Source organism: Carassius auratus, chromosome 1 (assembly GCF_003368295.1).
Source record: "Carassius auratus strain Wakin chromosome 1, ASM336829v1, whole genome shotgun sequence".
NCBI lineage: Eukaryota > Metazoa > Chordata > Actinopteri > Cypriniformes > Cyprinidae > Carassius > Carassius auratus.
In genome coordinates, this window is record NC_039243.1 from 16,985,329 (window position 1) to 16,998,512 (window position 13,184).

Below are 13,184 nucleotides of genomic sequence, written 5' to 3' on the forward strand. Positions count from 1 at the left end.
CAAAATCTCCTCGATTTTTTTTGTAATAACATTCCCTTTTGTGAATGCCTGCCCACGCCCAATCATAATATTAGTACAATTTATTAATAATAATTTGGCTGTAAATAAAATGACCAACATGATGACCTTTCACCTTACGACGACCTCATCCGACGCGCATTTTTTAATTGCTAAAGGATATTTTCAACACAGCGGCAGCTGGTAAGTGGTGTTTCATTCTCAGCGAAGTGATTTTGATGTTTATTTACTTATTGTTATTTTACAAGAACGATGTGATGTGAGAACATGCAGATATGTTGCTGTGTGTAGAAGTAACGCTAGAGTGCTGTTTGAGGGAGAAAAGTTTCACAGACATCGAGGGGTCTGGTCTTTTTTATGTTATTTGACTACACTATTATTATATTAAACTAACGTTACTTATTTATTTTTTAACAAATAGAGTGCCTTAAAAATAATTATCACAACACTGGTAAGGCTTATTCAGATTTTCTCATTCTCTGAATTATCATTATAATTAAAAATAAAAACTATTCAGAAATGAATTAAAATATAATTACATTTTAAATGTGACGCAAATATTATTTTTTTTCTACAATAGCAACAGTGTTTACAACAGCAAGACCACATTAGCCTGTAAACTCAATAATATCTCTCTGGAAATAAATGTAAAAAATATCAATGGCAATAAAAAAATGCATAATATACCTGACATCCAAGTGCAGTGTGAAGGATATGAATAACAAATGTAGCCTGTCATTTGTTTACATTGCAAAGGTGTTCGATTTTAGGCAACAACAACTACAACAGTAATAATAATATGAATCACTATATTCCAGTGTATCAGTTTTTTATGTTTTGTATCTATATTTAAGGTGGACTTATTGATTAGGTCCAACCCTTTAAAGTTTGAGCATATTGTTTGCAAACTGCAATTGATTAATTAATTATAAACAAAGTAGTTGATGTGCTGTGTTGTTTTTGTTGTTTAGTAGCAGTAATATGCAGTTATTACTTATTAGTTGGTGCACTGTATTTTTTGTTGGTTTTCATGAGACCCCCCTTGAAATGACCAGGACCCCCCATTGCCCCCCCAATCAAAATTGTCTGGAGCCGCCACTGCGTGGGTGTGTTGGCTGGGTAACAATAGAAGAAGAATAATCTAATGATATACTACTACTATAATACTAGTCTACAGTAGTCCCAGTTTACTTTTTAACAAATTTCCTTTATACGTACATTAAGTAGTTTATACTTGATTATATTTAACCAAGTAACATTTTCTATGCAGGACTTTTACTTGCATCAGAGTATTTTTATAGTGCTTTATACATTTCCTTACAAATAATTTAAAACTGTAGCAACCCATGGTTTTTTGGCATGTTGACTACTATTTGTATAACCACATATTTACTACAAATACAGTGGTTAAACTATGGTTAATATAGCAAAACAATGGTTAATTTGTGGTTACCATGGTTTTTGTTTTTATTTGTAGTAAAACCATGGTTAATTTTCAAAAGGGTTATTAGGTAATGGACCTTAATACTTCATCCACAACAATATTTAATGAGGTTGACTTTTTAATGTTACCCTCATTGTGGTTAGTCTGCACAAGTTTAACAAGTTTGTTTGCTTTGCGGCCACTTTAAATACAAGATAAGCATTCGATCTACGTCAGAGCACTCATTAATCCTTCTGCAGCATTGTGAGCAGGGCGGTCAGAGCGATTTTTTTACACTCGACACTGGCAGTGTGAACGCACAGTTATGGGTAAAACTGGAACCGTTCATTTGGAGAGAATATGATTTATGGAGATAATAAAAAAAGAAATTGGTGGATTTTTACCAGAACCATTATAGGCTGGTTGTTCACACACACTGTGGATACACATCTGTGTTCAAACAACTTATAAAAGTTAATTTTGCATAATAGGTCCCCTTTAAAAATCTGATGTGAAAAAGTGTTGGGTTTATGTAAACAATTTCACAACAATTTAAAAGGGAGAAAGGAATAGATTAGAAAAATAGATTTTATTAAAGTCAGACAAGAGAATGGCAAGGAAAAAAGACAAAAGCAAAATCCAGAAAAAGGCAAAAGCAAAGACTACAGAACCCGTTGATCAATAATTTCAACAATCAATGACATGAAAAAAATCAGCGCAGTCGGTCCCAGCGCCAGATCGATGCGTCGTCACACACTGCGATAAGAATACTGCTGTCCCTGCTGAAACTGGTCTGCCTGATGGCCGACGTGCATTTAGGGAGGGTAAGTGTGGTACACCTGAATGCAAAACAGAAGGCAGAATTTAAAAAGTACAATGCTGGTAAATTAAGCTGTATATGGTGTTGTGGATAGTTCAAGCACAAATGCCCGACAAACATGTATTATTACTTTGCTTTATGAGGATCTTCTACTTCCAGATCCCAAACATAGAGCTTCCCGACTTGATTTCCAAGAGCTAACATCTGAGAAAATTAAAGATACACACTCTTCATTCTTGTGCTAACATAAGATGTTCTTACTAATGCTATTTAATGACATTGTTCGTTAGTGCACAATGAAACAATGAATGTCTATCAAGAACCTCATACCTTCTGCCAGAAGTCCATCGAGAAACGCATGTACCAAATGTCACACTGACTGTAATCAAAGCGGCCCAGAATGGTCACATTAGACTCATTCGGTTTGATGTGGTCAATATCGTCTTCCATTTTCCCAGGTTTCCAACACACAATAGCATTTTCACATGACTGAAATATGACCGAAAAAGAATGATGGTGAGTTAACAAATGATAAGCATTATTGCGGAGTAACTAATAATGACTACTGTTTTTGGCTCTTGTGTTACTAAAAGTACCTTTGAAAGAATCAAATCACCAAGCCAGCGGACACAGTCCACATAGTTCCTGTGAATATCTCGTGTAGAAAAGTCTGGGAAATGAATCTTCTGAGACACAAAAGGCCTAAAAATGTATGGTGAAAGGACTTGTTAAATCCACATACTAAACACACAGACTGCTGAACAACCCAATGAAGAGCAATAGTGAGGACTCACCGGTTGGTTTTGCTGGGGTTATACTCATATGAACCACGTATTGCTTTCTGCATCCTCTCAGAGTTGATTCTCCACAGTTTCAAGGAATGATCCATCCCACAGGACATGATCTTCTCACCAAGAAGGTCAAAATCCTAAAAACACAACAGAAACATTTTGTGACAAAAAGACACTTTTCATCTGCCTAATGTGATGGGCGGTATAGTTGTGGGCGGTAATGACCACAGACGTTTTCCCCACCCCTCTAGGGGTCAGCCAGCAGTTTCTTTTCGTTGTTTTTGTTTTCCATTTATTTATTTATATATTTATATAGGCTTAAATCAAACACATTTTAATTCAGATTCTGTATATATATATATATATATATATATATATATATATATTATTCTATGGGGGGGGGGGGGCTAAACGCATAGGAGGATTGCTAAATCTAAAGTCCAGCAATATGTGACAATTTACTTTTTTGTACTCATGAACCCCAGTTTGAGAAATTGTGCATGAGCAGAAGTATTTATTAGAATTAGACAATAACTATAATGATTACAATCAAACTGCAGTGTGACAAAAGTGAATCTGATCAAGAATACCAATGATACTCCATGAATTAAGTTTAACATCAACCAGCCAAAGCCTCATTAAACTCACCGCACTCAAGACCTCATCACGATGGCCTTCAACACCTCCAAAGATGGCCACCAGAGTGTCTGTCTGAATGTTCCAAAGGCGCAGTGCATGATCTGACAAACATACAGCAAATTATGAAATAACATGCTCTAAACGATGTGTATGTGTTGGTTTTAAGGTCATTACCTTTACTAACTGACAGCAAAAGGTTTGGATCCCTTGGATGAAATTTGAGTTCATTGATTGCATTTCCATGGCCGACATAATGCTGCAGATAAAATGAAAAAATCTGCATAAACTTGTTTGGAGTAGCAGCAGTCGCACACTAATGCAGGTAAGGTTGTTTCAAATAATAGCAATTCAATATGCATTGACATTCAATTCGTTGTGGCAACTTCCAAAACTCACTTTGACACACTGCATGGTGATGTGGTTGATGATGCGAATGATGCCGCGTGACCCCGCCACAGCCAGCAGCGGGTGACTTGTGCCCGTGTCGAAGGTCCAAGCACAAGTGTAGAAGTTTTCATCTGCCTAGGCAGTGCAACAATCAAAGGAATAACAAAAGACACTGGCCCAAATCTGCAGCGGCAGATTTAAAGAGGCAGAATGACATTGCTCAAAGATAAAACCCAACCATTTAACGAGTTTATTCTCTGTGTCTGAAAAGGATACATCAGCATCTACATATGACTGCAGGAGACGAATCTCTCCTTGAGAATGACACTCATATAAAGTGACCTGCAAGAACAAGATACACCCACCATGAAGGAGTCTGCAGAAACAGTGTTTAATGAATAACATTAACAGTCTTGAGTTTCACTCACTCTGTTGCTTCCAACGGTTGCAAACACCAGTGGGTCTCCCTCTTTACTGTGCCAGTTAAACTGCACTCCAAATAAAGGCTGCCCATGATCCTCCTGTACATCACAAAAAACTCTATCAAAGTGCCATCACAAGTATTCACTACACAAACACCACAGGCTTTCTTACCAAAGCCACAGAAAGGCAAGCCTGCAAGCTTAAGCCAAAAAGAAGTGTTAATGGCTAATGTTAATGCCGCTGCTTTGGTGGTATGCAGGGAAGGAGACCAGAGGACATTGTATGATTGTATGAAGTGCCTCACGTAATCAAAGTTAGCTGTTACACTTTTTCCAAAATAAGCACTACAGACCCTCACATCTCCCAATAATAAGACAAGCTCTGTTCTTACCCTCAGACTGTTGACACACTTGAAGGAATATTTGCATTTCTTGGACTTCCACTTGCCTTTGCCCCAGCTCTTCCTGCCCGGGGCATTGGCTGTATTTGTGGGAGTGTCGGGTCGCTCCATGTTGGTGCCACTTTCAATGCTGACAGCATCATCCTGATAAATCGAAAACATTCGATTGTTAAACTATGAATTAACACGCTTTAGTCGATGTGAGCAGAATTTAATAAACACTTTTAATTTATAGACTGATCCAGAGCAGATCACACGATGGAGGCCGAAACAAATGTATTCACATAAACTCTTAACAGAAACCTGTCATGCTTTATATTATTATTATTATTGGTTTTAATCATCATCAATCATGAAACCTACACTAATTGAAGGTAGTCAGATTATTCTGGTCTTTCTTCTTAACAATGACACAATCACGTCTGTGTGTTTAATAACATAACAACACAGGGCATGTTAAATGTCCATTAAAATCATGATGAAAAACACTGAGCAGCGTAAACGAAAGATAATTTAACGCTAATAAGAAACACGCTATGAGAGACAAAGAGAAACTTCATTCGTGAAAAGCTGCAAAAATACACATATTAAACACATTCGGTGCACGATTAACGTACATTGTCGTCTCCAGACAGATCAGGGTTGCTGTTTTCATCACTGCTTAATTTCTGTTTTTTGTTATTCGGCATCTCGTTTCCCGCCTCGGCATGAGATTCAGACATCTTCCTCCGCATCTTCCTCCAGCAATGGCACACTGCCGGAAAGCAAATCGTATGCTCTCATGTCATACTGCTGCAAATCAGCACGACAAATGCTATAATTCTGACCGACAGCAGAGGGAGTCTTCGGGGTCCGTGTATGTTTTGATAGTTTGTTTTTTGTTTTTTTATAAAAAAAGGTTAAAACAGAAGCAGGTTTAACTCTGGGCTGGGTGAATGATGATGATGATGATGATAACTAGGCAAATAAAAACAAAATAAAATGAACAACAATAAATACATCTGTATCAGTAATCTTGATTTAAAACAGTTACCAAAGACACCATACAGTCAGTCATTTAAATACTGCCACCTGCTGGTAGAAAGGGGGAACAGTTATCCATTACGGTGGAAACCACATTGAATATAAATTTAATTATATAATATAGCGCTAACAGTAACAACTCTGCACACACAATAAGTTCTTAGGTTAACCTATATTACCAACTGTATTGAGCCAAACAATGCGCTCATTAAACGTGACTGGTGATGTCTGGATAGGCACGATATTAAATAGCTGTAATAAACTACTGTTGCTAACATATTTATTCCGGTCCAGGTTTATATAAGGCTATTTATTAAATGATTTTTCTTCTAACGTTACTCTGGTATAACGTTAGCGCTGCATATTATGACCATATATATACATTAGGCCTTTATTATGTATATCTATGATTATGACCGTTCTAAAAGCTTGGCTTTTATTTTGATAGGCCATATTTACTATTACGTCCGGGTCACGTGACCAACCTGTCTGTGGCTGCATCCGAAAACTGAAAAATGCTGCCTTCGGAGGACGCATTCCAAGGCCGTGAGGCATTAAGGCACGTCCGAATTCAATGTTAGCTTCACTTCCTGTCTCCTGAGATGCCTTCATCTGGCCGATTTTTGAAGGCAGCATAGATGTATCCTTTGCTGCCTTTGATATGCCCAGGAGGAGCTCATCAGGGTCATCGGAAAGGCCGTCACGGAGCTGGGTCTCACTTACAACGCACCTGACGAGCCTGTGAAAGGTAACTGGACTCGTGGCTCCTCCAGTCAAGCTGCTACCAGACAGCATTGAGCCGTGCAAGAGCTCATGGTGAAGTCGTGGGCTGCACCCCAATCGGCGCGCACCCACTCTGCTACGCAGGCCATGTTCACGCACGAGGATGGGGCTGAAACCCTCCCCCCGTCGAGGAGACCGTTACCGGACACCTGTGCCCGTCTCCCTCTGCATTTGGTTCAGACCACAGCCTGCCTTCCAAGCCGTGCAGTTTACGGCCCTTAGACGAACAAAGCCTATACTTCTGTGGGAAGACCGCTTCTGTTCTTCATGCCAGGGCAATACTCAAGGTGTTTCAGGCAGACGGCGGCACAGTAGCGCTGACGTCATCAGGGATCTGCGCGCGGCAAATGATCTCGCGCTGATGGCTACTAGCGCTCTGCTCAGCCGTTTCATGGGGCTCATGGTCGTCCTTACAGGCACCTATGGCTTACCCTAGCTGTCCTGAAAGACGCGGACCATAAGACGCCCCTAAACGTTCCAGTTGCTCCCTCCGGCCTCATTGATGACGTCATGGAGCTTTTCTCAGAGATGCAGAAAGCGCGCCAAGGCGATGAGCCACGTGATGCCCCGCCGCTCACTCCAGTCTTCTTCTGCGAGGTTCTTATGCACCTCGTCAGGCTCTAAAACCAGCTAAATAGCCCACAGTGGCACCCCGCTCTGAACCGGACACTCGTTTCGGCCGAAACCAGCAATGGTAAGAGCCTGGAAGGAAACGTCAGGGTCAGTTGAGGACCCCGCACCCGGAGAGAGCCAGCACGCCATCGAGCCGTCTCCCTGACGGTGAAAGAGTGAGTGCGTGGGAGGCCCTGCCCCCAAGCGCCATGTTCAAATGCATCATGTCCCCCATTTCCTTCGGGCGACGATTGCTATGTGTGTTTAAATGCCGTTTGTGTGAGTTCCACAATAGAAGCATGTACACAATCAACAAAAGAGCTTTTCTTCTCTTACACTCAACACTGTGTCACTTGCCCTGTCTCATAGCAGCGCTAAACCACAACCCATGATTATAATGGCCTAGCGAGAGTGCCAACACCACATAAACACGGTGTCACCCTCCATGTTCAGATGCATCATGTCCCCCATTTTTCTTCGGGTGACGATTGCTATGTCTGTTTAAATGCTGTTTGTGTGAGTTCCACAATAAAAGCATTATACAATCAACGAAAGAGCTTTACTTCCTCTTACACTCATCACTGTGTCACTCGACCTGTCTCAGAACAGTGCAGAGCCACAATCTATGATTATAATGGCCTCGCGAAGGAGCGAGAATGCCAACACCACAAAGACACATGCATCATGTCTCCCACATCACTATGGGTGATGATTGCTATATGTGTTTATATGATGTTTTTGTGAGTAAAAATTGTACTATAGAAGCATGTATACAAATTCTTACACCCAACATTGTGTCACTCGTCCTGTCTCAAACAGCGCAGAGCCACAGTCCATGATTATAATGGCCTCTCGATGGTACAAGAATGTCACACCATTACGCGACGCGCCCGCCCTCCCGCCAATGCTTCCAGCCTCGCGGGGGCAGGGCCCTGATCAAAATAAGCCATCAGTGGCTGTAGAGGTAACGTGTCCGCGGTGTCATCTCATGGACGGTAAGAGGGCTATCCCGGGCGTTTCACCGTGGATACTGGGAATAATTCACGACGGATATTCTCTCCAATTCAAACACAGACCTCCCAGCTTCAATGGCGTGGTCCCGTCACTGACTTTGCCCCAAAACCGTCCTGTTCTGCGACAGGAAGTTCTCAGTCTGCTCGAGAGAGAGCGTTAGAGCGAAATTTCCCCTCAGATCGAGCGGAATGTGCATGTTGAATTATCTGGACGATTGGCTGATTTTAGCCCATTCAAGAGATGTGCTTTCAGTCACGTGGAAACAATGCTTCGCCGTTTGGATACGCTGGGACTGCGTGTGAATATGCAGAAGAGCGTGTTTTTACAAGTCAGACTGTAACATATCTGGGAATATGTTTGGACTCGATGGCGATGCGAGCCCATCTCTCTCTAGAGCATTTCATGATGGCGGCAGCTTCTTCGGTGTGCCATCTGGGTCTGCTACATTGCGGCCACTACAGTTTTGGCTGTAACTCGAGTTCCGCCGAGGACGTGGTCTTCGGTCCACAAGCACATACGGTCATTCACAGTTGCGTCAGCACTCTGAGACCGTGGAACAGCCCGGATATGTTCAGCCCAGGAGTTCTTTTCTCTGCGAATCTAGACTGGGGAGCAGTGCGTCTGGGCCTGTGGTCAGAGTCACAGAGAAGGTGGCACATAAACCGTTTGGAATAATGGAAGCGGTGTCCTAATATCCCTGCAAGCCTTTAAGTCAAAATTGGAGCGGAAACATGTACTGATTCAAACCGACAACATGTCTGTGGTCTCGTACATAAATCGCCAGGGCGGCGTGCGCTCCAGAGCTCTATTCAAACAGGCAGTGGGTCTCCTGTTGTAGGCGGACCGAGACTTAATCTCCATAAGAGCTATATATATATATATATATATATATATATATATTTTTATTTTTATTTTTATTTTTTTTTGACCAAACAGAAATTAATTTATTCAATGACATTTGAATTTTACTGTAAGATCTACAATGACATGAAATGTGCAGATTTTATTTAGCCTTCTAATTTTATTCTATGCCTGCTTAAGAAAAACCTCACAGCCTAACATGTTTTCATTTGCTATACAAACAACAGCAACTGAAGCTTTATCTTGTAGAGTGTAGTCTGCTGCACTTCTCCGATCGGCGGATCCCGATCCACAGCTTCCATCCCGATAACAAGAGGAAAGAGCTTCAGCTACGTCAGTTTGGGTCGTAAGACACCCTGAATAACATGAAAACCTTACAAAACTCAACAGGATGTGCTTTCTGCCATCTCGGTCTACATTAACTTCTTTCTGAAACGTCAGAATTGAACCAGGCTCATGCATCAGACGAACCATGTCTAGCTGGACATGCCTACTTTTAAAATAAGCCATTTAAATAGAATAATAATAACAATAATTTTATATTTAGGCCTATGTAATTCAAATGAAATCAACCAGAGGTGCAGTGTTTCCAGTCTGAACTCATTATCTGGAATTCGTGAATTCAGTTCATAATTCTAAGTAGCCTATAGCCTATAATTAAAACATTTAAAGAAGACTAATTACGGGGAAAACTTAACTTATTTTAATTTACAAGCACCACTAGCAAAGAATTCGCAGGATTAATAAACTCTGCTGTCTGCCGCTTCTCTCCTGGTGAAAATAAACTGAGCTTGCAGTTGCTGCTTGTGCATGCAGTACAAAACGGATGAAAGGGGAATCAGGGTATCTTCCGTCCATTCCAAATCCGTTTCAAATTAAAAAACAAAAAAACGAAAAACTCAAGAGGATTCAAGTGAGAGAACATGAATTAAATAACGAGAAATGGAAAAATGGCTCGTTTATTCGTTATTCCATCTACGTTAACAAACGGAAAATGAGTTTTTGACTTGATTTCTCGTTTTGTCGTTTTGGGTTTAAAAAACGGCTTATGGCTTGAATATTTCATTCGCACTTGTGGGCGGAGCTGAAACGCTCCTTTCATCTGATTGGTCGGATCGCTCCGCCTTCAACTTGGTCTCCTCAGTCTTTCAGAATAAGAGTCTTACAAGAGCAATATCTGAAACCAGATGTAGACACATAATTCGCGTTGTTGCGACTTGCAAGTCACCCCTTTAAATTATTTCTAGGTTATAGTATTGTATGAATATTGTCCCACTGTAAATACAGTGCAAATAGTTCTGTCTCCTGGGATAAAAGTGAAGTGGAAATAAAAATCAATAATAGACTGAACATTTCCATGATAATATGTCTGTAACATTTACCACTCTCATCTTTTAAGTCTAATGGCACTAGGTAGCTGTGTGTGACATTAATAATTAATTGTGGAAATTAATATAGTTAAATTTATTAAATAAATTAGAATTATTAGTTTTATTACAGACAAAATTGAATGATGTTTCTCTTTTAGTCTTCTTTGTTGGCCTTGACAACGACTAAAATTTTATTGTTTCACCAAATTCAGCTCAGATCTTCAGACTCGTTTGACTCGTTGCTGTAACTGGTCAGACTTTTTCCTTCTCAAAAAATCCTAGTGACTTTCATTATCTGAGCGATGAAGGTCTTACACTTAAGGTCCACTAGAGGAGGAGACAGGATTTCTGTTTATGTAAGTTTAAATGACAGATAAATACATTAATTTCATGTGTACTACCATGAATATGCCATATATGTGTAACACAGGTTCTTCAATGATAGATGGGGTGGTAGGGGGGTATACCTTAGCTCAATGATAGCTGTATAATATAAAACAACATTAACTACTGCAGCTGGTACCAAATAAAAATGATTAAGTTTTGGAAAAACTGCAAGTCAAATGTACTTGCACAAATGACTTGCTGTTACATAGTACCCCATATGCGTTGTTGGGGACGTTTTCGTCCACTAGGGGGTAAAGTTGAGTCTTATTTTGGCCACAACTTTCTCTGTGTTGCAGCTAATGGAATGATTGGTGACAAATCTTATTTTTACACTTATTTTGGGAAAATGCTTGAAATTTTTCAAAAACTCAACAGTATACTGTGGGTAAATTCACTACCCTTTTGTTATGTTTGGGATGAAAACACCCACTAAATTAAAATGCTGTAAAAATGTCTCAGATAAAGATTTTTTTTTTGCATAAATCTATTAATCACCCTCAGTCCTGATCAAAACTACCAAATGTTTAAAAAGAAAATCCAAGATTTTAACTCTTTAATTACCAAGTTCATAAATTATGTCACTGATTTGGGAAGAAAAAACACACACAAAATGACATATTTTCAATATAAAAAGTAATTGTGGACTGGATTTTTTTTTTTACCTTTTATGACAGTCTTGGGCATGTCAAAGATTAGTAACTGTAGATTAAATTTGATGTATTGTTAGTTTTGTGCAGCATTAGATTTTAATTTTTTCTCCCTGATTTATTGTTGGTGGCTGTTTTTGTCCCATTGACTTCCATTATAACGACATTTTTTGATTGCAAAGCCATGACACCATATAATCATGCACTCTTGATTGTTGGTGGTTTCCCCTGTTGGGAAGAGGTAACATTTGTTATTTTTACAGTTGATCACTAGGTGGGACCATTAACCCTTTAGGCCTGGGCAAAAAAAGGCTTAGTTTCTGGCCTGTATATAGAGTTATATGGAGTTTAACAGATAACTGAATCAGGGTATCTTCCGTCCATTCCAAATCCGTTTCAAATTAAAAAACAGAAAACGAAAAACTCAAGAGGATTCAAGTGAGATAACATGAATTAAATAACGAGAAATGGAAAAATGGCTCGTTTATTCGTTATTCCATCTAGGTTAACAAACGGAAAATGAGTTTTTGACTTGATTTCTCATTTTGTCGTTTTGGGTTTAAAAAACGGCTTATGGCTTCAATATTTCATTCGCACTTGTGGGCGGAGCTGAAACGCTTCTTTCATCTGATTGGTCGGATCGATCCGCCTTCTACTCGGGCTCCTCAGTCTTTCAGAATAAGAGTCTTACAAGAGCAATATCTGAAACCAGATGTAGACACATAATTCGCGTTGTTGCGACTTGCAAGTCACCCCTTTAAATTATTTCTAGGTTATAGTATTGTATGAATATTGTCCCACTGTAAATACAGTGCAAATAGTTCTGTCTCCTGGGATAAAAGTGAAGTGGAGATAAAAATCAATAATAGACTGAACATTTCCATGATAATATGTCTGTAACATTTACCACTCTCATCTTTTAAGTCTAATGGCACTAGGTAGGTGTGTGTGACATTAATAATTAATTGTGGAAATTAATATAGTTAAATTTATTAAATAAATTAGAATTATTAGTTTTATTACAGACAAAATTGAATGATGTTTCTCTTTTAGTCTTCTTTGTTGGCCTTGACAACGACTAAAATTTTATTGTTTCACCAAATTCAGCTCAGATCTTCAGACTCGTTTGACTCGTTGCTGTAACTGGTCAGACTTTTTCCTTCTCAAAAAATCCTAGTGACTTTCATTATCTGAGCGATGAAGGTCTTACACTTAAGGTCCACTAGAGGAGGAGACAGGATTTCTGTTTATGTAAGTTTAAATGACAGATAAATACATTAATTTCATGTGTACTACCATGAATATGCCATATATGTGTAACACAGGTTCTTCAATGATAGATGGGGTGGTAGGGGGGTATACCTTAGCTCAATGATAGCTGTATAATATAAAACAACATTAACTACTGCAGCTGGTACCAAATAAAAATGATTAAGTTTTGGAAAAACTGCAAGTCAAATGTACTTGCACAAATGACTTGCTGTTACATAGTACCCCATATGCGTTGTTGGGGACGTTTTCGTCCACTAGGGGGTAAAGTTGAGTCTTATTTTGGCCACAACTTTCTCTGTGTTGCAGCTAATGGA

The 13,184-nt window shown here is 39.4% G+C and overlaps 1 protein-coding gene across 1 annotated transcript; it reads right to left on the reverse strand.

The window, feature by feature from the left end:
• Positions 1–2,011: 2,011 nt before the first annotated feature.
• Positions 2,012–5,676, reverse strand: LOC113090514 (polycomb protein eed). The gene is made up of 12 exons (XM_026256299.1): positions 5,519–5,676; positions 4,893–5,045; positions 4,507–4,599; positions 4,355–4,420; positions 4,088–4,213; positions 3,866–3,947; positions 3,701–3,792; positions 3,056–3,189; positions 2,858–2,963; positions 2,592–2,750; positions 2,392–2,465; positions 2,012–2,280 (listed from the first exon to the last, which is right to left on the reverse strand). Exons 1-12 carry the CDS (start codon positions 5,633–5,635, stop codon positions 2,154–2,156), a joined length of 1,329 nt encoding a protein of 442 aa, XP_026112084.1. The 5' UTR covers positions 5,636–5,676; the 3' UTR covers positions 2,012–2,153.
• Positions 5,677–13,184: the final 7,508 nt, after the last annotated feature.